At 43.5% G+C, this 27,665-nt stretch overlaps 2 protein-coding genes across 9 annotated transcripts in view; one reads left to right on the top strand and one right to left on the bottom strand.

The window, feature by feature from the left end:
- Positions 1-3,171: 3,171 nt before the first annotated feature.
- On the top strand, positions 3,172-11,544 carry fgf16 (fibroblast growth factor 16). Of its 4 annotated transcripts, none has more exons than XM_084353794.1 (5): positions 3,172-3,241; positions 3,632-3,816; positions 5,621-5,902; positions 7,438-7,541; positions 10,039-11,544. In XM_084353794.1, the coding sequence occupies exons 3-5, from the start codon at positions 5,632-5,634 to the stop codon at positions 10,282-10,284; spliced, it is 621 nt and encodes a 206-aa protein (XP_084209920.1). In that variant the 5' UTR covers positions 3,172-3,241; positions 3,632-3,816; positions 5,621-5,631; the 3' UTR covers positions 10,285-11,544. The 4 variants fall into 4 exon arrangements, with proteins under 4 accessions (XP_084209920.1, XP_084209921.1, XP_084209918.1 ...); XM_084353795.1 differs by lacking the exons at positions 3,172-3,241; positions 3,632-3,816 and adding exons at positions 5,259-5,322; positions 5,443-5,521; XM_084353792.1 differs by lacking the exons at positions 3,172-3,241; positions 3,632-3,816 and adding an exon at positions 5,259-5,322 and having other exon boundaries at positions 5,443-5,902.
- A 3,152-nt stretch (positions 11,545-14,696) lies between these two features.
- Positions 14,697-27,665, bottom strand: part of atrx (ATRX chromatin remodeler) — a 32,384-nt gene continuing 19,415 nt past the window's right edge. For 3 of the 5 annotated variants that reach the window (XM_084352426.1, XM_084352425.1, XM_084352424.1), the window contains exons 30-35: positions 22,103-22,252; positions 20,050-20,166; positions 19,529-19,624; positions 19,322-19,450; positions 17,730-17,825; positions 14,697-16,336 (exon numbers count right to left, since the gene is read on the bottom strand). In XM_084352426.1, coding sequence (XP_084208552.1) covers positions 16,133-16,336; positions 17,730-17,825; positions 19,322-19,450; positions 19,529-19,624; positions 20,050-20,166; positions 22,103-22,252 — 792 coding nt within the window. In that variant the 3' untranslated portion in view covers positions 14,697-16,132. The remainder of the gene's footprint in view (positions 16,337-17,729; positions 17,826-19,321; positions 19,451-19,528; positions 19,625-20,049; positions 20,167-22,102; positions 22,253-27,665) is intronic. The other 2 variants (XM_084352428.1, XM_084352427.1) reach the window with 1 other exon arrangement.

Genomic DNA, 27,665 nt, shown 5'->3' on the forward strand with positions numbered 1-27,665 from the left:
GCAGACTGATGTGAGACTGCGGTTAATTAGACTCATTAGCAGCGTCACTGCTGAGCAAACCTAAAGATGTCAACTCATTGATGATTAAGCGCAGTAGCCGTAAGAATCAGCAAGAAAAAAGGTTAAAAACCCTTTTTACACACGGGTAAGTGGGAAGTTTACACCATGAAATGCAGCATTTAGCCTCCCAGTTTATATTTAAATCAGCCGTCTGATGAGAACAAGCTAAACCACAAGTTTGGAGTACGGATAATTAACTGCTAAACCAAACTGTTGGAGACAAACTTAAAATATTCCGACCATGGTTTTCCCATCGAGTTAAAAAAAACAAAAAAACAGTGGGACATCTCCGCTGGTGTGTCATGACAAGGATCTTTTTCCCTCTCCCAAGAACATATGCAAGCAATTTGTACAACAAATGTTGGTTTTAGGCCGTGTTCCTTGCATACTAGTGGCTTCTCAAAACCTGGAGGACTCCATTTGTTAGTGCTTGAAAGCAAAGCAAACAAATTAATTAACACTATCTTTACATGGGGTGGCCAAGGAAAGCATGCGCTGAAATGTTACACCATTACCTAAATTCGCATGCATCTGTCTGTCTCCCCCCCTCCTGTGTACCCTCCCACCCCTGCCCCAGCGCACACAGCGCCCTTGAACAAGGCCGAAGGACCACCTGCGTGAAAGAGGAGACCCTCTCTGTTATGTCTCTGCTAGGGAATGAAATAACACGGAATCCAGCTCTGCAAATAACTCACAGTGAAGATCATTTTCCACATGCTGCTTGACAAAAGGTAAAATAAGAACAGATGATGTCCTTTCTCTCCTCTCTCTCTCGCTCTCGCTGGGAGTTTGGAGCTCTGCTCTGCCGCTACACTCAACAGTCTTTACACTTTGTTGTGCTGCTTTTCCAGCCAGGAGGAGACGCAGGGCTCCGAGTCCTTTAGTGGCCTTGTTAACCGGGTGGTATGAGATACAAGCTCTCATTCCTAATAGCTGCTGACATTGAGTCAGCCGTTTCTTCATGCCCGCACTTGGCTGAGGTTAAGAGGGGTTCGAGGAACCTGATCCCAGATCTGGTGATTACATGTGAGCCATCAGGAGCAGCGGGAGGCCTTCGTCTAAACTGGGCATCCATCACAGGAGAGGGAGGCTGCAGCTGGCTCCACTACAACCAGTATGAGAGGAGGAGAACTGTTACAAGACTTTTTGAGCATCTTGTTGAGGGATTACACAAACAAAATGCAACAACACCACAGAGCATGTTTTAAGGAATTGTTTAACATTCAGAGATATATGCTTATTCACTTTCTTGCCGAGAGTTAGATTAGAAGATTGCTGTACAAACATAGGGAATCTGACTAATCGTTATCTTTTCACTGCCTCCAGGTTGATCAACAACTGAAAAGACAATGGATCCGGAGGGACACCAACAGCTAACGTTAGCATTCAACCACTTCCTAGCTAACATTACTGTACAGCGACCCATATCTTGGACACATTTATTTAAGCCTGAAAGTGAAACAAACTGGATGTAATCCAACGGTAATGTTAGCTAGGAAGTGGTTGAATGCTAACGTCAGCTAATGGGTTATCAAATATGTAGTTTTAAATAAAAATATGGCCCAAGTTCCCACCAGATTTTCATTCTCCAATTACTTTTCAGTTGCTACTCAACCGGTAAGTGATGAAATGATACCAATTTGTCAGATTCCTTACGTTAATACAACCTGCAACCTGGAACACAGCAGTATAACATTATCCCAGCATTCAAGCTTCACACCCGATAGGTAGTAACTTCCTGTGGTTGACTGACAACTGATCGTACAGCTGTGCCCCCCTGATCCCAGTCTTTGTGCTAAGCTAAACTAACCAGCTGGATGATTTAGCTTCATATTTACCGTACAGACATGAATCTTCTCATAAAACTCTCAGCAAGAGCGGGGATTTCCTACAATGACTGTAAAACACAGACAAGGACCTCAGGCATATTCCACAATCCAATCAAACACATCTCAGTCAGTACGATACATCGGCTTTGTTTGTCCAAGCGCGCCTTCGCTCACCCCTCTGAGGAGGACACAAATGAAGTTTGTCTAATCCAAACAAACAGGTGAGGCACTTATTAGCCCTCGATCCCCGCTGCAAGTGTAACTTCATTTTCAATTCCGACTCTCCCGCTGTGACTCATGGGAGAGCGACTTCAAAGCTGCAGCCATGCACTTGAGGTCATTATCTTCATTTCTGTATCCTCTGCAGGTTCTCAGCATATGGGAACATTTTAACTCTGGATTTTGTGTGTGTGTGTGTGTGTGTGTGTGTGTGTGTGTGTGTGTGTGTGTGTGTGTGTGTGTGTGTGTGCGTGTGTGTGTCTGCAGCCATAAATCTGCCATGTCAACTATAAAATATAGCTGACCAGCAACAGATGTAGCTCTAATAGCTACCAAAAAAAAATGAAATCAAAATTTACCACCTTTAGATTTTTATTCTAACACTTAATAGGCTTTAAGATTGATTCCAGTTTTGTGCACAGGAGATGGACAGTGAGTAAAAGTCAGAACACGCTCAGAGGAGGGAAGAAAAGGGGGTTGGGTGTTTCCTTTTAATTTTCTATTACTCTGTTTCACTTGCTCCGTCTCTTTCGTTCTTTCTCCCCTTCTGTCTTTTCTTTAATCCCTCTCCTTCCACCCTTTTAGCTGAGACGAATCCTCCTTTCATCCTCTTCTGCAGCGAGGACCCTGGTGTCTGTTCGCACAAAGCCTGACCATCCCTGACTCCTCGTCAACCCCTTGCCCAATTCATCAAGCGGGGGCCCATGGGCATTCATCACCCCCACCACCTTTCATATCCCCGCACCAGCTGAAAGCCACTGTCCCTCCTCTGACTTCAATGCAGCCGTGACACACCCGTAAGATTTATAGTGGCATAATTAGTAGCAGTGAAAAAGGCCTGCGTGCTTTGGAGGGTCAATCATACTGTATCCCACTGAAAGCCACTCACATCTGCTTCAAAATAGATTGCACCGCCACCGCGGAAGTTGATGAATTAGCCAAAAAACAAGAAGCCAAGAAATTCATCAAAGCCCGACAGTGACATCAAAACAATCATACATACTTTGGGTAATTTTAACATACTATTTGTCACCATTCATGGGAGCGAGGCCCTGTCATAAATCCCACCTCTCTACAGGGGAGGCTGCTGCTTGCTGCTGCTGCTGCTGCTGCCTGAGATGAGCAGCTCTGAGGTGAGAACTCCCCCTCAGGACGGGGTTTTCCGAAAGCAGCTTGAAGGAGGTCTAAAATAACATGCCTAATAGTTAAATGGTGTTATTGATGTAATCATGCCTCCCCTCCCTGTCCCGCTGTCACTGATATCTCAAGAACAGTGAACTAATTAAAACACTCCTGGAGTTTGTTTTCATTACGATTCCTCACACAGAAATAAAGTCTCCACGAAACAGCTGCGTCGTTTTTCTTTTTTTTTTTTTCTTCCTGCGAAGTCACAAGTTGGGACCCGTTGCCCCGATGTGCACAGAAGAGATGCAAAATCCCCATTCAATCATAAATTACACCTATTATTCATTATTCCTGTTGTGGCTTTCTCTGTGCTCTCTTTCATGTGCATGATGGCACAGCTCACCGAGCACCTGAAACATCAAAATGTTCGACATCGGTGGAGGTAGCTTGGCCTCAGCTGACAGGAGGAGGCGGAGACGTGAGGGTGTCAGGCAGTGGTGGAGAGTAACTAAGGACATTTCACCGAGTTCACCCAAAGATGAAAATTCAGTCCTTACCTGCTCACCGCCGTGCTGATTAAAAGGTCAAGTGAGGTTTATTAATAATCTGGGGCTTCGCAGCAAAACAGTGTTAAAAAAACAACTGAGAGAAAACATAAAAGGGCTCCTCACAGCTTGTCAGGCTTAAATTACGCCGTCAGCGCAAAGTCAAGCTTGTGCAGCCACTCCAGACGGGGTTTGCGCAGCTACGGTGAAGATTTCTGCTTTAAAAATGGTGTAAATTACATCTTTTCAAACCTATTTGGGATCTCGGGGCCTCCGGAGACCTGGATTACGCTGGACGAGCTGCACGGAGCCATTTTCTTTTTTCTTTCAGTTGTTTTTGTAAGTTTTAAAACAAGTCCCCACCTACTTCAGTTGTTTGGGAGAGTGCTCCGACGCTGTGAAGCACCATGAATGTCTTGTGGACTAAGAAACTTCACCCGACTTCCCAATCGGCATTGGAGCGAGTAGATAATGACTGAATTTTCATTTTTGGGCGAACTTATCCTTTAACTAACCTTTTGAGGTACTTCACTGTAATTCAGAGGGGAAATGTTTGACTTTTAACTCGACTATATTTATTTGACAGCTGTAGCTACTTTTCAGATTAGGATTTTTCGCGCAAACCGTGTGATCATCTTTTTAAAAAATGTTGCAAAAGTTGAAATTATGGCAGTGAAGTCGTTAAATATATACCTGTAAATCTCTCTTCTCACAGTGTGCGGTGCTTCCTCTCCTTTTTATGTAGTTACATAATTACTAAGCAGAAGCGGCGGCTCATTTGGATCAACACTGGGAAAACAACATTTTAGGGGATTAATGTTTCAAAAAAAAATCACACACATCTCAAAGCATGACTTCAAAAGTTCATACAGTCTCTGCCCTCAGTCAGATTTGATCCACACGTCATCAGCTTTTGGATTTTTCTCTTTTTTTTTCCTCCTCCTTGCCAGTAGTACAAGTGGTTAAGCTGCTGGTTTGTTGGAGCACATTGCAAACGTTGTGCAGAGGGGCGAGGAAGCACCTGCTTCCAACGAGGAGGAGGTGGAGAAAATGCTCTCATGAAAACCTCCAACTGCAGTGGTTGGCACTGACACTTGTGGATTGCTCTGAGATTACGCACAGGTTGTTTTCATAATCTTGTTGGGGGAAACGCTCGCTCGATGTTTTGTGGTTTTTCTGTTTTTTCTCCCCCTCTCAGAGCAGTATGGTGTGTGACCAAAATCCAGTCAGAGCAGGCTAAATTATGGAGTGGTTGTCACAGTTTATGAGAGCCTTTCGCACTCGTGTCAGCTTCCATTTGCGTTTAAACACCAGTGATGTTTCTCTCAGCATCTGTGTCGCGTTTTTAATGCACCACTAACTGCTGCCACGGTTCCCTGCCCCTGGATGGGCGATGTGGTTTCATCAGACAGCCTCGGACCGCGATCAGGAGCGCAAGAGCTCTGAGAGGACAACTGTGGACTGGTGGATGTGCTCGGTCGGAAGGTAGACAGAGCTTTGTGGGACGGAAACTTGTAGATCAGCGGTTAAAAGTTGGACTGAAAGTAAGGGAACTGATGCGCGTAAGAAGGGATGCCAGCCAGGCGTGGCTTGTGTTTGAATATCCAATGTGAGAATGCGTGGGGAGTATGTATATAACAAGAGTCTTTCCATCTGATAAACAGAGATATCAAACTGATGATTGCAGCAGAGGACGATCAATAAAGAAGTGAGGGGACGCGTGTGACTCGGGAGGCGCGCTGGGTACGCTTAGTGCGTGCATGGACCGGACTTGTGACAACTTCTTTCACCCTGCTTGAGTCACCGTAGACTGTTTTTAAATGCCGTCGCTTAATTTGACAGCTGTGCACACAATGGCAGAGGTCGGGAGTTTTCTGGGGACAATCGACTTGGATTTACAAAGCTTTCCTGCACTCGGGAATATGCCCCTGCCGGAGTCTCCAGTGGGCTTGAATGAGCGGCTGGGGCAGATTGAAGGGAGGCTGCAGCGGGGGTCGCCGACGGATTTCGGGCACCTCAAAGGGATCCTGAGGCGGCGGCAGCTTTACTGCAGAACCGGCTTTCAGCTGGAGATATTCCCTAATGGGACGGTGCATGGGACAAGACAGGACCACAGCAGATTTGGTGAGGGGTTTTTCCTGCCACTTTTAACTTTTTATACCATGAGAAATGCGAAATATTGAAGATTTTGTCATGTTATTTGCCTGTAGTTTGATTTACAATTAACTACCTTTTACGCACAGAGAAGTCTGAATGAAAAGAGCGGAACCGTCGCCTCTGGTGACGCAATTATCAACATTACAAACTTAATTGCAGTTTTTAATAACTTCCACTGCCTTGTTGTATATATATTTTGTACAATCTGGATCATTTTCCACACTGTGTGAGGTGAGGTGTGTAATTAAGAGGCTCTTTCCTGCCGCGCGTCCCCCGTGAATACGCATCCGTGCGTCACTGTCACCTGGCGCGCAGGAGAGCAGCGCCACACACCTTTATCTGTGGGAGTGAGGGCAGGGGGGTGGGGGGCGCAGGTGTCTCTGCTCAGCCGCAAACAAGCACCGCACACCGGCGCTTTTGCCGATTCGGTCCCGTGAAAGCGGACGGAGCGAGGTGCGGCTCCGCGGGAGAAGAAGAGACGATAAACACATGAGGTCAGAGGGCAGATACGCACATGTGTCGCGCCTCATGTCCATGCAGTCATCTCACAGGTGCAGGCCGGGCCCGCGGAATAACCCGAAATTAAAGCATGACCGACAAATGTTCAGATTGGAGCCAAAACGAGCCGGTTTACAGGGATGGGTGGTCCGCGTGTTTGTTCCTGGCTTCACTCAGCTTTAAGGTCTTTGTCAGGGAGAGGACGTGGCTTTGATTAGAGGGATATGAAACACACTGTTCACCCCGCAAAAAAAAAAAATTAGAGGGATGTTCTCTGTCATCCTCTGGCATCAGATGAGGTCGATGAGATGGGGACCAGGTGGCTGTAAACTGGCCTCTGCCTGCCTGCCTGCCAGTCAGTCAGTCGGCACAGCCAGCTGGATCCTCTCTGACTAACCTCTGCATCACAACAGCCAATAGCTTTTAATTTCACCGGTTGTTCCCCTGCCCTTTGAAGTGCATGTTCAACTTTACTGTAGCTTCCTGTGAGTCAGCAGCCCACTAAACAACTGCTAACCCACATCCCAGCTTCATAAAAGTCACTTCTCGGTCTGTATTAGTAGCCAGTTGGGAACTTCTAAAGACAGGATGAGCATATTTATAGACGCCACAAGCCACTTTGATTGAGTGAATGAAATATGTTCTGTAGACCCGACTATAAAAAAAAAGTGTAAGAGGAAATCAAAGAAATCAACATCTGGTCCTCTTCTCACCAAACCCATTTGTCTTTTCTGCTGTAATCAATGAAAAAAAAAAAGTTATTTATTGGCCTTAAAACAGCAGTTTTTCAAATGGAGTCTGGTGATGCAAGACGATGCCTCGTGTTCATGGGAAGAATAGACTTGAAAGGCACAAAATCAGTTAACTGGAGCATATTTCATGTCCACTTGTCGCTGTGTGTATTTGTGGGTTTCCCTGACTGGATTTCTCTTGCATTGTGTGTGTGTGTGTGTGTGTGTGTGTGTGTGTGTGTGTGTGTTTGTGTGTGCATTGTTTGACCTCAGGCATCCTGGAGTTCATCAGTCTGGCAGTGGGTCTGGTCAGCATCAGAGGGGTGGACGCTGGACTCTACCTCGGCATGAATGAGAAAGGAGAGCTCTATGGGTCGGTGAGTCAAAAAAAAAAAAAAGAAAAGAAAAGAAAAACCCTCCTTTCATTCTTTCATTCACAACCCCGCCCTCGCCATGCAGCCCAGGGTCTCATTCACAACAAGTCTGGCAGTCGATACACATGACTTGCTTTACAGAATACAGCGTTTTCCAGCCATTCTCAGGGAAACGCACTGAACTCTCAAAAGTAAGTTTTAAGAGTCACTCTGTTATCAAGGTTCCTGTACGTGGCAGATGGGGAAACCACAGTGAGACAAAACAAGTGTGTGTTTCTTTTGCAGGGTCTCACACTCTCTTTGCTTCCCTGTTCTGCTGGGACAGTAGATCCAGTAAATGACGATGAATTTTTGATGAGAAACAACGCCAGAAGTTGCAAAGAAAAAGAAAAAAAGACCTGTTTTCCACGTGAAAAGCAGATTTAGAGAGCAAACGAACCTCTTCATTTAGTTTTGAGATATGCAGAAATATTTACATTTTTCCCCGAAGTGGAGACGGGAACGTTTGGAGTCACTCTGTGGGTGAATTCGGTGGAGATGACCTCTCTGTGCACAGCTGGACGAGCCAGCAGTGTTAGACATAGAAGAAATATCTGCTGCCTTTCCACAGTAACATGTAGAGAATATCCTTTTCATCCTGGCTGACTTTGTCTCACGTGCGGTTGCTATCTGGAGACAGCGAGAGAGGAAAGGGAACAGATAAAGACAATGAAGGGGAAGTATGTGAGGGTTACCTGTATCAGGTGTCCCAGGGCATTACCTGAGGGCCTCTCCGGGCTCGAACTCCCCCCCCGGCTCTGAACATTTTCGAACAGAGGCTACTTTTTAAGCATGGCCATTATGTTGAAAAGTGCAGATATTGTTACTGCGTGCTATCAGAGTCTGGCATCCTGGAGCTATGACCTCGGGTGGAGGGGGGGGCAGGTGATTTGTTGGGGTGGGGGTAATTGCACACCTGACTGAGTCACCTGACTGACAGAGGGAGCGATGTAGACGCGTCTGTCTGAGGCCAGGAGGTGCAGGGGGGAGGGGAACAGGTAGAAGTTTGCTTCCGTCCCACAACCACCAGACCTTGACAAGCTTTTGATCCGATGAGGTTTTCAGTGTGTGTGTGTGTGTGTGTGTGTGTGTGTGTGAGTGTGTGTGTGTGTATTAGGATGGAGCTGGCCCAGTCATGTGCCCTCGGGGCTGTGTTTACAGACAACAGCTTCACCACACAGCCGCAGCCAAGCAGTGCCTGACAGCCAATCAACAAAATTGCTGCTGGAATAAAAACCGAGACTCTTGCACAAACACCCACTTTAACGTGTGTTATTAAAGGAGGAGATTGACTGATCGCTGCTGTGCAGAGAAGCCACATCCTCAGAGCCAAAAAAAAAAAAGTGGGTCCAAGGGTGCATATTCAGCCCCCTGGTCCTCGGTGATACCCCAGACTCGACTGAGGTTCAGCCCTCTTTCAGAGCGGCTGCACGACTGACTGGTCCTGGCAGGAGAGCAGCTCTAACCCTGATGTCTCTTATTGTTCTCACACACTCACTCAGCCAGCACACTCTCACCTGCTGAACCCACAGCCATCGCTCATGCTGCGCTGTCAGTGAAGGCCGAGGCTCTGAGAGCTGCTGTGTGAGAGAGAGAGAGAGAGAGAGAGAGAGAGAGAGAGAGAGCGAGGGAAGATTGTACGCCTGCTCGCTGTTCGTCTTGCATCACAGGGAGGGACATGATTCTCCATGCACAACGAGAGGTTAACAGGTCTGAGGAATGAGTGTGGGGCGTAAAGTGAAAAGCCGCTCGTAATGACTTCCCCCCTTTTGTCATAATGAGCACCTGCCCGAATGAGTTTCTACTGGTTCATTTCAGCCTCCAAGTGCAGCCCGGGATAGTTCATGAAATGCATAAACAGCAGGGAGAGTGGAATCTGCACATCATCAGGCTCAATCTCCGCCGCTTCTGCTGCCGTTGTTTTTTCACCAAAACGACATTGTCAAGGGAAGTTTGCCTTTTCACATGGGTTAGGGTTAGGGTTATGAAAAGAAAGTCATTTCACATGTGAAACTGTCTGGTTTTTTTTACATGCAAACACGTGAATGGCTACGTTAACATGTGAACAACATTTTAAAACGTGAAATGAGAGAAACGAGACGTGCAAATTAAAAATGTTCACGTGGAAGTAAAATTGACACTTTTAATCACTCCTTCGCTCGAGAATTCCACATTTTCACGTTTTTTTTGTTACAAGAATGTAATTCACGTGTGAAAATCACAGTTTTATGTGAATTGAGTATTTTTTCACATGTGAACCAAAATCTTAACACCTGAGAATATAATAATGTCTCATGTGAACTGGACATTTGGGCTTTTTCCAAATGAATGAACATTCTTCATTTGAAAATGAAAATTTCGCATGTGAATTACATTCGTTTGTACGCGGTTTTCTTTTTTCCCGCATGTTGTCACACCCTGTGAGCAGGACATGACTAATGTGTTGTTCTCTCTCTTGCAGAAGAAGCTGACAGCAGAATGTGTGTTCAGGGAGCAGTTTGAGGAGAACTGGTACAACACCTACGCTTCAACTCTGTACAAGCACACAGACACGGGGCGCTTCTACTACGTGGCCTTAAACAAGGACGGCTCGCCCAGAGAGGGCAACAGGACTAAAAAACACCAGAAACTCACCCACTTCTTACCCAGGCCGGTGGAGATTGAAAAGATCCCTCAGGCGTACAGGGACTTATTCCAGTATAGGTGACCAGTGCTTAATCTGGGAGAACTGGTTACGATCGGAGGAACAGGAATACAAGAAGAGGACGGAGGGGGTGTTGTGGATATTTTGGACCGGGTACAGAACTATTCACCCTCAACTCCTCCTGAGGTCACTGTGTTTGCACCTCAGCCCACTGCTGAGAATGTTACAGCAGCACTGACATAAACATTGTGCGTGTTCCTGGACCTCTTTGCCTCTGCAGTGGAGGCAAAGCGATCTTGTAAAACCACTGCGGACATGGGCGGAAGAGGCCTTAATGACCGCCCAGCTGTGGATGATCCAATCAGGTGCCATGTTTTCCCAATAACCACTTTGTGAGAGGTAAACTCGAACCATAGATACTGAAGCAACGTGCAACGACAGGTGGAGTCGTGGCTCTTGCCATTGGAGCCGGAGTGGACAAAAGAAAATATTTATCGCTATGAGGACACCGAGAAGAGACTTTTAGGAGCATCAAATGACAGAAAGCACTGCAGATGTCACATTGTGCATTTGTCATGCACTATAAACAGTCATGGTAAATGCAAGAAAGGGCACATTCCACATATGCAGAGACAGATAGCAGAAGAAGGGTCAGAAACACACAAACTACATGTGCTACATGCATGTTAAGTGGCAGGTTTGGATAGTCAGGTACTAAAGAGTCTGTAAGGAGAATGTCTGTGAGGCAGAACTGGAGTTTTATTGAGATGAAAGAGGGGTAATAAAATCTCTAAGATGAATGTGTGATACATGAAAAGAGCACTTACTGCACACCCCCAGTCCCAGCTGTAAGCTCGCTTGTTGTCCCATATCATCAGAGTCAGAGTAAAGATCTCATTCATCACATTTTAATAAAAATATCAAGCAGCGTCTTGTAGGAATTGTATGCTAAACAAGCGATCAAGCTCGGGACAGAAGCACTTCTCTGACTGTGGTTGTAAAGAATAAGTGATGGGTTATTTTTTAAAGGTTGGTGACTTGTAATGTTCAGAGCGTCAGGAACATTATTAAAAACGCAAGCAGCTGAGGTGTACATATGGGTGATCCTATTTATGAGATGTACAATATATTTATTTTCTACATATAAAGTATAAATATAAATCTATATATTTATTTATTGCAAAGACTTTATTTTGTAATGAACTTGAAGTTATCTGGACTGTAGATTCTACTGAAAATACACCAAAAAACAAAGAAACAAACAAAAAAAACAAACAACTGCAATGAACGTGACAATAAAATTGTCTTGCTATCGAGAACTCATTGTGAGAGACTATTTTTGCTTGGATAAAATGTGATGTACCAATTAAAACCAGATATAGAATCTATGTGCAATGTTGCATTTCTTTCCTTTTGTTTTCAGTCATGTTGGCAGCGTCCAGTCCCCCCGACAATTTGGTCGAGAGAAATATCCCAAAAAATAAAGTGTTGTTTTGTCATTCACGGACACGAGCGGATGAATTCAAATGGTGTTGGTGATCCCCACTTGACCTTCGCCACGATGTTGACATTACGTTGACTCTACAGTACACGTCCATAGTTATCTTAGTGCTTTTTCATCCCTACCTGAGTTGAAATACTTCTCGGTTTTCTCGGTTTGTTTTGTTCATGTTGCTTACAAAAGACTCGCAGTATCACTGTGAAAAAATTCCCCTGCAGCCTAAAAATCATTTCCCCCACAGACCGCCACTTTAAGAGCTTCTGACAGGATACCTGGAACTGCCAACAAGGTCGATTATGACTCTTGGATGTTTCATATTTGTAAAATTTTATTTAATCTCAGAAAAGCAACTTAATTTAATTCAAGCAATTTAAAATGTACGCTCCCGTCTGCACGGTGATAGGGCTGGCGGGTGTAGTTTGGTAAGAGGGAAGATATGGATTTTTAAATTGGTGGTGAACTATCTCTTTAAAATATCTCAATAGCTCAAATCTAACTCACTTTAAAATCAGCAACCACGTGGCATTTTGTCCTGCTGTCCAAAAGACGGAGAGAAAATGAGGTAAAAAGATACAGCAGATTTTTTTTCCCAGAGGAGAGCACCAATACTCTTCCATGCTAATTTGCCCTCATAAACCCTTTACCAAGTAATGTGCACAGAACCTCTCTGTCTCCACAAAGTCTTAGTCAGCCTACATCCACCGTACAAAATCAGATTCCTTATGCAACTGGATCCCGACTCCTAATTGGCTTTACACATCAGCATGGATTTAGGGCAGTGATTGGTTGTTCATTGCGGGGGCCTCACAGACTCCACGGCAGTGGAGTCTGCAGCAGGCCGCCTTTTCAATGGACAGAAACAGCTGCCTGCTGCACACAGAACCAGCAGGGATGTGCCGCGAACCTGGAGTGGTGGTAATCTGGGGCTGAGAGGGGATGGGATCAACATTTCAACATCTGCAATAGTTGTAATGTTTCTCCACTGGCAGATATCTGTAAGCTGTGAGAGCAAGCTCCCCTGGGGGAAGGGAATGGAAAAGTCAAAGACATGCAGGGGAAAACCCTGGCAGACTGAGAAATGAAAACAATACCGGGAGAGGGAAAAATAGATGAAAGATTGAAGGGAGAAGAGAGTGGGACAAAAGGCACTTAGTGTTGTGGGTGTGAAATACAGGGACGCTGCATCAGGATGTGTCAGCTGTGTGAAACTTTCTGTAAATACCCTCAGCTTTCTTGGTAAGAATTAGAAGATTGATACTACTCTCGTATCCGTAATGTAAACATGAAGCTAGAGCCAGGAGATGGTTATCTTAGCTTAGCATAAAGACAGTAAGCAGGGGGAAACAGCTAGCCTTAAATAAAGCTCACTGATTAACACGTTGTAACTTAAGAAAATCGAGAAGTGGTTTCACAGGGGGGTTGTGCCGTTCTTCTTCGGGGACTTACAGAAGTGACTTTGGGGAGTCTCTGTTGGTAGGCTGGAAAACATAGAACATGCAGTTACATTTGGACAGAGCCAGGCTAACTGTTTCCCCATTTTTGGTCTTTATGCTAAGCTAGGCTAACCAGTTAATGGCTATATCTTTGTATTTACCAGACAGACATGAGAGTAGTCTCATCTCATCAATCTCTCAGCAAGAAAACAAATAAGTGTATTTCACAGAATCAAACTGTGCCTTTAAAGCTTCTGTAAGTGTTGTTGTTTAAGCTAACTTCCTGCCCGTTTTGCAGTTAGCAAACCCCTCCCTCCTCGATACTTCACCACATTAGGTGGAGCGGACATACCATCGAACAGGAGACACCAGCAGACAGGGCCGCCTCTTTATGGAGTTCTCTGTCCTGATTGGATAAAGTGGGCAGGGATACCAGAACATTTCTTCTCTCTTTTGCTGCATTAGCGGTTTACTGTTAACTGATTGTACGACTCAGTAGAGAACCTGAATGACATCGTTGTTGTAACTTTTAATAACAGTGATGGAATGTAACTAAGTACATTTACTCAAGTACTGTGCTTAAGTACAATTTTGAGTTACTTGTACTTGAGTATTTCCATTTTCTGCTACTTTATACTTCCACTCCACATTTTGAAGGCAAATATTGTTCTTTTACTAAACTACATTTCTTTGATAACTTTAGTTACTAGTTACTTTACAGATACATTTATTTTATCAGCAATCAAATGAAAAAACATCGACTCCAAGAATCAGGAAAAGCTAAATATCAGATCCGGTAATTGGTCAACACATGTACAGTATACACATAAATGTAAATATGTGTAATGTACTTTTATCTGGATACTTATGTATATTCAATATTGGAGACTTTAAGACTTTTACTTGTGTACTACCCGTATGGGCGGATTTCACTTTTATCAAAGTATTATTTCAACACAATATCTTTACTTTTACTTTGTGTAGGCCTGTGCTGCATTTCAAAAATACCAAATATATGAGTTTATTTCTAAACCATGTTGTATAATTAATTCTTCAGAGTTTAATTTGAAGTCCTTATTTCCTACTCAGGACACATCTTGGTCACAATTCTTTAACCAAATTTAAGTTAACGTTTACTTGCTTGACTCCATGTTCTGAGGCCCAGAGGCTTTAGGCACTGACCATGACCCACAGCATCTCTGGTTTAGGTAAGGAGGTTTGTTGCATCTCTCTGCAACAGTGTATCTGTCAAATGTGTAATAAAAGGTATAAAATGCCCTCAAAATACTTGTTTACAGATTTCTTAGACTCTCAAATATCAGTTTTGGCACAAAGCCACAAAGCATTCAACATCGGTCAGGCTTCAAATATGTTAGTATGCGTGTGTACAATACTCAGTTTGTCTAAAACATACAAAAATAAGAAGGTGGCCAAAAGGAGCTGATCTTCTACAAACATCCCCGTTTATAAATGCAGTCAGTGCAAAGGAATGCTCAGTAAATGATTTCAGTCCTGAAAAACAAATGACTCAAACACAGGAGTTGCTCATCCTTTTGGTCACTTTATTAAATGTTATATTAAATACTTATCAAGATAATAGCAGATCAGATTCATGGCAAAACATGTTGGTGTATTTGCTAACGTAAGAACATTCTTAGAGGAGGGCCAAAAAGTTTCTCTACATTTATGAAATACACCTTGTGCAAACACAGGAGCAAACTAGAGACAACAGGCATCTCTTCATGAGAAATGTACATATTGCTCATGTTTAACAGCTACACCAGTTTAAGCATTAGAAGCAAAAAATGTGCCAAAGTAGAATACAGGTAGTCTGGGGGGGCCTGCCTGGTGAGACTACAGTGTCCAGAAGGCATTTCTCACAAAGTAGAAAACACAGATCAGCCAGACTGATTATAACATTTCCACTCTTTACTCCATCAAATCCAGCATGAAACACACAGTTCAAACTTTGACAGACGAGTAAAGGGAAAGGCTTTGGGCCCTGTGACACCCGGCTGATGTGGTTGTGCTTTGTGAGACCCAGTCACTCACCCAAAGCTTGGGATCAACACAAGTGGAACATAAACAATGAACAGGACGCACAGTGCTATGCTAGACAACACGTGACGATGAGAAAGATGTTACAAAAAGGTCCTAGGAACCGGCAGGCAGTTTTGAACAACACAAGCATTCCATTACCATGTTCAGCGACAACTAATGTAAACACTTAAGAGCATAATACAAAAGATTCTCAACAAATCTCAAATCTCAGAACTTTACAGAGCTTTTTTTTAGGAAATGAATATAAGGCCATATTTTTTAACTTTTTTTTTTTTCTTTCTGTTTTTGTCTACTTATCAATTTCTTCCATCTCCCAAAAAGAGCAGGACGTTGCAGCACCACCAGCTGCCTGCTTTGCTAGATATTGGTGAAGGAATCTACTGGGGCTTATAATCATGTAGTAGAGCTTTACATCATAGAGCCCTGTCACCAACGACACTGGTCCCACTCTGGTTTAGTTCGGCATTTAAAACAGTATAAAAAACTGAGTTTAAATAATGAGGAAACCCTCTTTTAAGGGGAGAACAATACAATGCTTAAAAGCATTGGGGGTAGAACCTTTTTGTCTTTAAATACATGAAAAATGAAGATATAGAACTTGAATAACATTAAGGCGGTATATACATTTTTTTTACTGTTGAAACTCCTAATGGACTCCTTTCACACAGTCATTTATACATTATATCCACCTTCTCTCAGTGAACTACAGAATAAAGAACTGAGAGTCTATCCCACTTGAGGCCCCAGTGGACCGCAGCCTAGTCTCAAAACTACTCCACCCTCTGATTGGTGCACCAGTTCGCTTTGAGCTCAGAGCGGTCTCACAGCACGTTTGTTACAGAAAACTGGACCTCGCTCGGACTGGGCCACTGGGAGCCGGCTAGCTGAGTGGGGGTTGAGGGAGAGTCCCTCTGACCTACAGGCCCTTGGAGGGCCCGGGATTTTTACCCAGGCCGTGGAGCTGCTGGTAAAGTCCCAGCAGGTCCATCTGGCTGAGCTGGTTGCCTCCCAGCATGCTGTTCTGCACCAGCTGGTTCAGGTAGCTGGCCTGGTTAGCCATGGCCAGCTGCTGCTCCTGCACCTTCCTGTTGGTGATCAGCTTCTGCACGAACATCATCAGCTGGGAAGACACAGACGGCAAAACAGTTAAAAAAAACAATAAAAATACTACTATAGTTGTACTATAGTAGTTTTTTCAAAGCACATGAAGAGAATAGAAAAGAAAACATTATACGAGGGCTAAAACAATTCCTCGGGTAGCTCGACTGATGTCTGTGGCGTTTGTTCTTTCTAAACTTCACTTTTATTGACAGTTTAGGTCCGTTTCCACTGAGATATTATTGAGTTTATACTGATTTTGCTGTTGTAAATATTAAAGATGCAATATGTAAGAACTGGCTGCCTCTCAAACTCAAAACAAATAGGGTGCAGCATACCATCAGAGTAAGCACCAAATGCAGCTAACTGTGGCTGCCGTTAGCCAGCTAGATCAGTTAGCCATGCAGCTAGCAGTCCGGACTGAGAGCCAGGAGAGGTATTATGATAAAGGGCTGACTGGTTAGCCTGCTAACTTCAGGAGATATCTCAAGGGAGATATGGGATTAATTAATTCTTGAATGTTTTAAACTTGAATTATTACATATTGGACCTTTAATGTTGCTGCTCTAACAACAATATAGTTACATTTAAAATATCGCAGTGACAGATATCACAATTTAAGCAATAAAAATGTTGATTTTTCAAAAAAGAAAACCAATTAGTCGTTCATTTAAGAGACGCATCTTAATCTTTCTTTGAAATAACGTCATAACTCTAATTTATTTGCATTTTGTTGATCATTTTAATTAATTCTTGGATGTTTTAAACTTGAATTCTTACATATTGCACCTTTAATGTTGCTGCTCTAACAACAATATAGTTACATTTAAAATATCGCGGTGACAGATATCACACTTTAAGCAATAAAAATGTTGATTTTTCAAAAAAGAAAACCAATTAGTCGTTCATTTAAGAGACGCATCTTAATTTTTCTTTTGTATATAACTATTGAAAAAGAAATCTCATTTAATTTGAATGTTTTGCCTCAAAGTTTTAAACACACTGCATTGACCTGGTTACTGTAAAACTCACAGTAACATGCAGCTGGTCATTAACCAGACTATAAGTGTATATATGACGCTACAGCTTTCACTTAATGAAATGTTCTTCCCCCCTCAGCTAAACAGTAACTGTACAGTAACAATCTTCACTATCTAGTTTCTCATCTGGTTCTTCCTCCCTTCCATCCTCGTCTTTCTTTTCGACAGTCGCACACAAACATACTATATGCAGCTAGAGGATGACATACAACCTGACAATAATTAAAGCAAACAGAGTATTTATGACGTAAATAAACATTTTACACTGTTTATTTATGTGAAATCTTTCTGGAGTCTACTGCAATGAATGTGGCCAAAACAGTAACTGACTTGGCATTATAACTATATATTCTTAACTACCTGTCAACCTCTCACCTGCTCTTGCCCTCTCTTTCTCTTTCTCTCTTCCTCTCTAACCTCCTGGGTAATGTAGTCAGGTAACATCAAAGCCTCACTCTCACCTGAACCTGACTGTGGTGTAGAGAAAACAAATCGTAGGCTATATCCATCTATGGAAAAACATTCACTTCTTTGGAGCCACATTTTAAAGCAACATTATGTCACTTTTTTACCTGCAGCTACCTAACAGCTTCAAAATCACTTTGATGGTTCAGTGTCTTGTAATAGTGTGAATGGTGTCTCTGTCTGAGTCACTCCGCCCCCCTATCACTTGTTTCTGCACCGTGTGACCTCAGTGCGAGGGCAGGATCACAGTGTTACACACATGCTTACTTCAAGATACAAGTTTTCAACAAATAACGTTGTCAGATGTAGTGTAGGTGCTAACTACAAACAAAAATCATTACATAACAACTTGTTACAGAGCTGGGATTTGTATTTACCACAGTGGTGTTGCACTCAGAGACTGTGGGGGGCACCAAATCGCACAAAATGTCAATTTCTACATTGTGTTGCTTTAAACTGAAAAAGTGCTTTGACATAGTCAACGTCTTTACCGTCTCCAAATTCCAAATAAAATAGAAACGGACGTAACAAGACATGACGTAGTAAGTTGTCATCAACTCGAGTTATCTTTTCTACACTTCACCTGCTTCAGTCCGCTCTGCTCTGTGTGAGAAGCCGTGCCCACAGACCTAACCAGACATACCTCCACAGTGTGTGAGGTGTATGGCCGCGGCAGACACACAGCGGAGAAGAGAAACTAGTGTGACAGTAAATGACAGTAAAACGCAGTAAAGACTCACAATGAACTGAAATGAGTGCAAATACTGAGGTAAATAATATAAATATTTTTTTGGTTTTTCAGGGGGGCAGGGAAGAAAATTACTTACAATTACTTGTCATTTTTAGAGGTGCTGAGATAAATTATTGGTGTGCTTGACCCCAAAAAGAGCCTAAAATCCTGTTTGTTGACAAGATTAAGCTTTGACTTAGGACTCTGATATGGCCTTAATATAAAATCATGATATTTTAGGCTTTATCAAAATACAAATTATATATGTTGATATTTTTAAAGCTCAAAAACATTGCAGAAATGCTAGGACTGAGTGATGAAATCACATATCTCTCCTTTATTTTGGACCAAATACCTCGATATCGAGATAATATTGAAGGAATGACTATCGATACGTCACAAAATATTAACACGATGGAATTTTTGATAAATAATTATCTGTAATGTGGATAAAATGACTAAGTGGGTAAAGGCAAGTATTAGAACAAGTGGGACAGTCTTTAAAATAAGGAAAGGCAACACTTATGCCGTATCATGACGTAACAACATCTAACATCAAAGACAATATATAGTTTCATATCACAGTAACAATGTAATATGGATAGATTGCCCAGCCCTAGTCCAATCAATAAAATACTGCCAGCGAAACATATTGTGATAACTGTTTTTGTCAATACGGTTTTATCTGATATGATAAGTTCTACCTGCTACAATCGTTAAAAGCTGACAGCAGATCTTGCGTTTCAGCTCTTGTACAGAGAGCAGATCTTACCGTCTGCTGGCTGGTGAGGACTTCCCTGTACACGACTTCCCTGCGCTTGAGCTCCAGCTCCACGCTGGCCTGTCGACCCAGAGCCATCGACTGGACCTGACTCTCTGTGAATGATGGGTTATCCTTCCACTGTGGGGAGAAACGTGAGAGCTTACACATACTGACCCCGACCATTGACACTACTATGTCACTACTTTAGACACTCACCACTCTGGCGATAGTATCCTCCAGTGTCTCCCGTGCCAAAGTCTTCAATGCATTTGTTGCTTCTATGACTTTCTGTCGTCCCTGGTTTACAAGGTCCTGAACACAAATAAAGGAGATGGAAAACAGGAAACAATGAAAACAAGAAATGAGTTATTGAATCACTATTACAAGTTTATAAGAGTCATTCAAAGACACAGCTGCAACAACAGCATTTGTCAAATGCCACACAGTATTTTTACACTCATTTGACTTATTGGAAAACACAAGCTGACTCTTGCACCTTCTGTCCTTTCCCTCAGTCAGATGTGCCATTGTGTATAAATAGCTGCTGCCCCAGACATGGAGTATTACGAACTGTCGGGTGGAGGAGCGGGGCAGAGCTGGGCACGTTGGCTACTAGACTGTTGTCACAATTAGCAGTGGGGTCTGAGGAATGTGGGGCGCCATGCCGTGGGGGGAAGAGAGTGAGGGGGGAGGAGGAGTGAGAGGCAGGAGAGGGGCATGTGGAGCTCATTACTTACCTCCAGCTGCTGGTTGGTCATGGAGGCCAAAGCCGCCACATTGTAGGAGAAGTAGCTGGTGGAGCCCATGTCCATCTGGGCGTATGATGACTGGTAGTTTGTCCTCATGGACAGACCCTGAATGATAAAAGAGGGGGAAAGTGAGGAGGCATCCAACAGAAGAGCAGGGTTCGTAAACATCATTTAGGCTGGCTCATGATTACTTTCATTATTGATTAATCGAGTAATCAATTTCCCAGAGCCAAAAGTGACATCTTCAATTTGCCTAATTTCAAAAAGCTCGAAACAGCCTTTTTTTTTGTAACATCCTGGCTTAAAAAATTACACCATCCATCGATTATCAAAATAGTTGGCAACTAATTTTCTTGCGATCGTCAAATTGATTAATCGACAGCTCTAATTGATTAATCAACAGCTCTTGTATTAAGAGCAACCGCAGGATAATGGGGTGCCATCGCTGTGACCAGAGACCACAGATCACTTAATGTTCAGACAATAAACCTTTCAATTCTTCACACATAGAAGCTGTTACACTCGGCAGGCAGAACAAGCTGCCTGACATCAGCTGGCTCCTCGTGTGTGTGTGTGCGTGTGTGTGACCTGAAGTAAACAGTCTTGTCCCAGTAAAGGCCAGCAGGATGCCGATGTTTGTGTGTAATTGAGCCCCTGCTGCAGATGGTTTTCCCGTGCCCTGTAATCTGGCCATCCGGTATGTAGGGGTGTGGGTGTGTGTGTGTGTGTGTGTGTGTCTGTGTGTGTGTTAGGGGCCAGTGGGGGTCTTTGGACCTGGTCATAGACAGGTGTGCAGGCCTAAACAGTACAAAACCTCAAAACAACTGCAAAACCACAACACACTCTTCACTTTTTGGGTCTGCTGTTAACAAGCAGCCACTCTTGGACTTCAACTGCCTCCTCAGATGTTCTGCAGACTTCATACATCTTCAGACAGACAGACACAGATTCTAGACTAGACTTTCCAAAAGTCAGCGTCTGAAATCTAAATTTATGACATGAGCCTCTCTGAGCTCCGCACCGAGCTGAAGTAATCCCAGTGAGACCGAGGGCTCCTGGGTTCAGTTTGGTTTTGGGCGCCTGATCATGTTCTCTTAGTTTTTCCCATTTCCTGAGTTGCAAATCTGATATTCATACACATAGCTTTTCCTGGCCACCACCGGCCAACCCTTAAGTTGTGAAGACATTAGCAGAGGCCAGGTTACCTTCCAGTTGTTTCCCTTACAAAGCTCTGAGTATACAACATGATACTGAACAGCCTCTCGTGGCTGAAAGTGCCTACTTGTGCATCTTTAGTGTATGACAGATTGCAGAAATGAAATCCTCACATTCAACTTCAGGACCACTGTTTTTCCTGCCACTGGGAACCCTCTGTTCTCTTGAAAAGCAGGGGAGCTCTGAGGGAAAAGCCGCTTAAAGGCACACAGAGGGCAGAGGAGGGAGAGTGTGTTGGAAAAATAATCATTAGAGTGAATTAGAATCTAGGATTACACAGGGGGGAGAGGAGACCTGCTCCTGCTCTCTTAGGACATCAACCCTTCCAAATACACTTCTCCAAATAAACCACGCTAATTGCCCATTGATTTGTCCCGCAAGAAAGAGAGGAAAGAGGAGGGCACAACGGGGAGAGAGAAAAGCGTAAGACAGACAGAGGAGGAGTTCCTAACCCTCTGTGGACCTACGCACTTACAGTAAGTAGCACCGACACTGCTTGGACAACCTCTCAGTGATTTGTACAGCAGGTCACTTGCCTGATGGTGGGCCAATATGACAATCACATCACAATCACTGGGGAGGGGGGAGGGGAGAGGGGGGGGGGGGTGTCATCTGCTTAGTCTGAGTGATGAAAGGATTGTACAGATCCAACACAAACTCACACATCCTCGCAAAAAAAAGGGGCCTCTCTTAACTCACCTTGCACTTTGATGTCAATGGTTTGGAGAATGATGGATGCAAGGCCTAAGTGCTGTGTGTGCGCGTCTTTGTTTTTGGAACTGGTGGGTATGCATGCGTTGTGTGCGCTTTTTTCCTCCTTGCTTACCTTTTTCTCTGCTTCATACTCGGCCCAGGCAGCCTTGCGATCCTCCTCGCTCAGGGCCTCCTCCTCCTTGTGGTCCAACAAAGAGTCATGTTCATGGTAACATGCGATCTGGTCCTTATTGTTCTGCAGCATCTCAGCCAGGAAGGGATCCTACAGCAGGGAAGATGACAAAAAGAGAGCGTCACGGTGTTATAAAAGCAAACATTGGAAGGGAAGGAGGCTCTGGAAGAGGTGAAGGAGGCCACCTGAGTAATAGAGATTACTGTATATTAAGACTGACAGCACATATTAGGGCTGCAACTAACGTAAATCATCGGGTTGGTTCTTATTTACATATGGATAATCCACGAAGACTAAGACGTTTATTTACTAAACTACTGAATGTATGAATTCTGTGGTATAAATTAAACATTTTAAACAGAAAAACCTTTTTTAATGTTCATATTAGCACCCCGTTGTTGTAGTAAGAGACTTAAAACTGCGAGCACATCCTTGATAAAAAAGGTTTCACACACACTGCAGAGCAAGAAGCAAGAACACTCATGAACATAGGTAGATCCTTGCTGAACCAAAACAGTGTTTCTTCATAAAATGTTCTGTGAGCTGAGAACGTCACTCACTAATGCAACATGTAACACTAACATTGAGTTTAATGGTTTGTCTGCCTTCACAAAACAACTTCAGCGGCAGGAGGTCTGCACAGAAATGAGATATTTACATGTTTTTAAGAGTGATGGGGTACTTTATCTGGCCTGCAGTTAGCAGTTTTGTATTCCTATCAGAAAAAGGCTGCACCAGTTCGCACATGTGCACCTGCATTGTTGCTGCAGCAAACGATAAAAACAAGTCAACTGACCTAAGATCTAAGTTCTTCTAACACTCGGATTTAAGAAGAAAGAAAAACTTGGATGTGCCTGTAAAAGGATTAAAAAAACGTGTTAAAAATCTAACAAACATAAATACATGATAAAAGGGTTTTTTTTTTTAGGACTCTGGTTTCCATGACTACATTGTTATTGAAAACAATACCTGAGTAAAATTAAGAGAGCTGGGCCAGGCTCTGCTCACACAAACATGGTTTAAATTACTCTCTCTGCAGCACGTTTGCTTTTCTTTGTCTCGACTTCGCTTTACATTAAACTGGAACTCTGCGATCTGGAAACAACGTCATGCAGAAGTTGCATCATTAGTCTCCACACGGGCCAATTCACAGGGGGGCTCTGCTCTTCTCCCCTGCCTCACTTTGAACACCGACAATGAGTGTGAGGTTGCAAACAAAATTAATCATAGATGTCACTGGTATTAAGGCGGACAGAAACAGACAAAAACAGAAAGACCAAACTATGAAATTAAGCAGTGATTGCAGATCTGTATTGAATAAACAGAAAATAAACACCAGACCAGATGGAGTGAAACTGGATCCCTAAGACGGGTGGGGGGAGAAGTGCGCCGCAAGAAAACTGCACAAGAACCTATTTTTAGGCCTAACAAATGCAGACAGTGACAGATAAGGTGGCTGAAACAGGTAGGAGCAGACAGAGCCACCAAGTTTCACACCCATCAACCTGCAACACTTGGGCCCTGGACCTGATTGTGCTCCTCAATGACACATGTTTATGTTTCCCAGCCATCACACTTAATCAGGACAAAACCAGGCCACCCCTGAACAACCAGACATTTTGAAGCAGCGGCACAGCCAGCAATTCGACCGCGGCTTTGCTCTCTAATTAGGACATAAAAGCACAGAAGAGCTTGTTGGCCTGACTCAGATAAAAGGCATCCACTGTGGTTTGTTCTGCCAAAATAGGTGAGCACACGGTCAAATAAAGGCCATAGAAGATGCCAGCACAGGCACTTACATTGGCAGTGGTATAGATGCAACATGGTTACGACTACAGGGTATGACAAAGGCCAAATCTGACCCAGTGGTGACGATGAGGATTGCCCAGTGTCCACTCAGATGTTAATTTGGGCAAGTTGGTTTGTCACTAACAGTTCCCATAAAAGATGATCCATGAACACATTTTCATCACTGTTCTTTTTCTCGCCATATGTATTGCAATATGAAAAAACACAAAATCTTCACCAGATGGCTTCATTAGCTCTATTTTGCCTTTTTGATGTGTGTATTTCCACAATCAGCTCCTCGTCTAGTCGCTGGTCAAAATTTTTACAGTTACTTATTTAACTTTTAAGGTTAACCTTTGTGACTTACTTGAATGTCACTTGATTACCCTCCAAACTCCTGCCAGTCAAAAATGGGGGATTAAATCATCTCGGCTCAAATAGCATCTAATTTAAGTGGATCTTAACACAGTTAGTTTGCAGACTATCCATTTCAAAATGAGACCATACCTTTCTATGGATGTCAGTTTTTGAGCCATCACAACACCCGCAATGTGGCCTGCAACAGACTAGGTTAGCCATGTTTTCAACCTATTGCGCATGCACACATTGTGATATCCATGCTGAAACATATTATGCAACCCGAACTATAACACAAAAACAAACAAAACCAGACTTTTGCATCACTGAATCAGAAGTTACCATTGTTTGAAAATGTCAAACTAATTCCTGCAATACTTTTGCACAACCTGCAGTGGATTCCTAATCAAGCAGACTGAGCTGGATTATTTTTAAGTCAGTTACAGCTACAGCCAATAGGCACAAGACCACAACAAGAGCTGGCAGCTTCTTGCCCGTTTGCTGGCATAAACAGAAACTGTCATACAGTGAAAAAGGTTGCTAACCGCATCTGATAAATCCCTGCTAAACAACAAGTCCAGACTTGGGAATTTGTTTTCATTTCCCTGTTAATGCTGTAGTTTATCACAGTTAACTATTTAAGTTTAAAAAAATCTGTGGAGCATGTAGAAAGTGTGTGTAATTTTTATTCAAACGCATGTAAGAGGAGCACTTCCGACTGTCAACTGGGAAACAGGTCGGTGGAGCTGCAGGTCAGATGACAGTACTAACACTCCCAATGGAACCCAGTGCATTCTGGGTTACCCAAGTAATCCCCGCCAGCAATGGCTCTGGGGTGGTCCGGTCCATCTCCAATCCTGTTGAGCTCTGTGTGTGTGTGTGTGTGTGTGTGTGTGTGTGTGTGTGTGTGTGTGTGTGTGTGTGTGTGTCCTGAGCCGGCACTAATCATCGTAGGTAAATGGACCTGGGCTATTGTCATCCTTATGGAGTGTATGGTTAAGCCTATCACTTTACTGCAGAGGGAAGAGAGAAAGCCAGTGACGCTGGGTGGGCAGATGCTCAGAGAGAAAGAGGTAAATTACCCCACTCAACTTTTTTTTCTCCTCCAAGAGAAAAATGTGTGGGGCAGGGTGACATTTAGGAAGGAATTTGGGCATTTGGCATCATAGCGTGTGTGTTTGTTCAGATGTAATAATGGAGGTGTCTGTCCTTGTCGGAGGATAAGCTCCAGACTTTAGACCAGGGCTGCATAAAGTAGGGTAGTAGTAAAGTAGGGCCTATGAACCAAAATTGGCCCACCATGAGGCCACCAAATGTTTCTCAAATGGCTCCCTAATTATTATTTTTCATTATCTGAGCATGTCAGGCAGAGAGACAATTTGTGCTGAGAGTCAGTCAATTTAGGAAACTTGGGATCATTCTACTTCACTTTCTAACACGGTGACACAGTGGTTAGCACCGCTGCCCTTCTGTTCAGAGTTTGCTCCCATTTCCCCCACCATTAAACACACATATATTAGGTCAATGCCCTTGACCAAGGTACTGGCTCAGATCTGGAGCAAGGCCATTACATTCAAACCTGGATACAGTGTTGAGTACCATTCATTCCTATGAAAGCTGCTCAGCGACACATGAAGCTAAAAACGCTTCACCTCCTGGGTATAAAATTACCTGAATCTTTTGCTTTGTGGGGCCTATAGAGCAGGCGCACTAGAGACTAGAGACCGAGCCGGCTCACTTCCGCTCTTTCTGGAACCTTGATCTGGAGTTGGTCTTTATGTTTGTTGACCACAATGTATGATTGTATGAGATAAAGTAAAGATTCTGCTTTTTATGCATCCAAAGATTCAATCAAGCAGCTGCTTTCTTTTGGCCCACAGCCCACCATTAAGTTTCAGTTTTGGGAACAGAAACAGGATTGGACCACCCTGCTTTGGACCGCAGAATCTCAGCAGATCCAGGCTCAATGAGAGCCTGATAATCTGCTGTCTTGATTCTAAACAGCACTTCTGTGCCTTTTATTCAACAAAGGGTCTGCAAATGTGCTGCTAATGTAAAACAAGCTCTAAGCTGGAAGTCTTGGCTTCAGCTGACTGCTAAACAAAGCGAAGGGTCAGCAGAGAGAAAAAAAAAGCTCGAGTAAGAATTGGTACACTAATCACTCAAGGCATCCAACATGCCTGACATTTACCACTATATGAAACCCTTTCCATTCTTTCCATTGAGAGAACAATTTATGCCCACTTTAAGCCAAATTCTTGTACATGTATGTATTATGAAAATGGCTAACCTGCCAGCAGTCCATAAATGATGTAAAGCAGTTTTTGAACTCGGCAGCTCTCACATCAGAAAGATGAAAAACTGGGAGTCGACGTAAGTGGGCCTCATGTAGACTTTACAACTTGGCACGGGCACCAACACGTACTTTACCAATAGACTTTAGGTGGCGCTTAACTGTAAAAGGTCTGATGCAATTAAACACCCTCTTGCATTAATAGCTCTGAGTTCTATACAAGCAGGATTTTTGGCTGCACTATCAGATACTTTCTCGAGCTGAGAACATTCTCAACCATGTTAACCCAATTTCCTGCACCTAAACGACCACTTATTGTGTCGAGAATGCTTTAACCATGCTCCCACAGTCAATGTTTGATTTTATTTCTGTCATTGCCATTATAATTAACCTCTACTTAACAGAGAATAGCCACACAGGAGGAATTAAATGTGCAGAAGCAGGAAAGATGGGAAGGTAAATCAGACCAACATAAGTTTGAAAGTTTGAGAAAGAAAGAAATTTAGCTAATTTCTCAAGAAGTCCAGGAGTTTCTGAATGTATTCAAAAGGTGCTGCGTCTGCCAGAAACTGCTTTTGACGCACAGGTGCATTAACTACAGCAACAGGCGGGGCCAAGGCAGAATCCCGACAGCAGGAATGCGAGTGGCTGAGATATTTGTAATAGCTAAACATAGCCAGTCAAAACTCTCTTCTCTCCTCCAGCTGCACGCAAGTGATACACATAACCCTACTGGGCTGCTCTAAACAGTTTCTCTGCAGAAACGCACTTAACTACGGGCGCTGTGCCTGACATCAGGAGGCCATCCCTGCCCTCAGGACCACGTTGTCTTTACACCCTCCGGTGCTTGCACAAGTCAAAGGGTTTATCTAGCTGTCAGTCAATTAACAAAGAAACAAAATTACACGTGTCACAAAGGGCTAAACAAAGACAACAAACGTACCTCATTCCTATAATAATAAATATAAGCCTCAGCCAACAGCAGTAGGGGCACGGGGGGTATTTCTACGAAAGCTTGCTACAAGGGCCAGGCAGCTGGAGCTGGACAGGCAGGTCCAGAGAGAT

This window comes from Pagrus pagrus, assembly GCF_965226575.1.
Source record: "Pagrus pagrus genome assembly, chromosome: 5".
NCBI classification, from domain to species: Eukaryota; Metazoa; Chordata; class Actinopteri; order Spariformes; family Sparidae; genus Pagrus; species Pagrus pagrus.

Bases quoted from the DNA above. Each gene is read 5' to 3' on its own strand.
- fgf16 (XM_084353792.1), top strand. From the start codon at position 5,599: ATGCCGTCGCTTAATTTGACAGCTGTGCACACAATGGCAGAGGTCGGG. The intron at 5,903-7,437 runs GTGAGGGGTTTT...GTTTGACCTCAG, and splicing joins ACAGGACCACAGCAGATTTG to GCATCCTGGAGTTCATCAGT. The intron at 7,542-10,038 runs GTGAGTCAAAAA...TCTCTCTTGCAG, and splicing joins AAGGAGAGCTCTATGGGTCG to AAGAAGCTGACAGCAGAATG.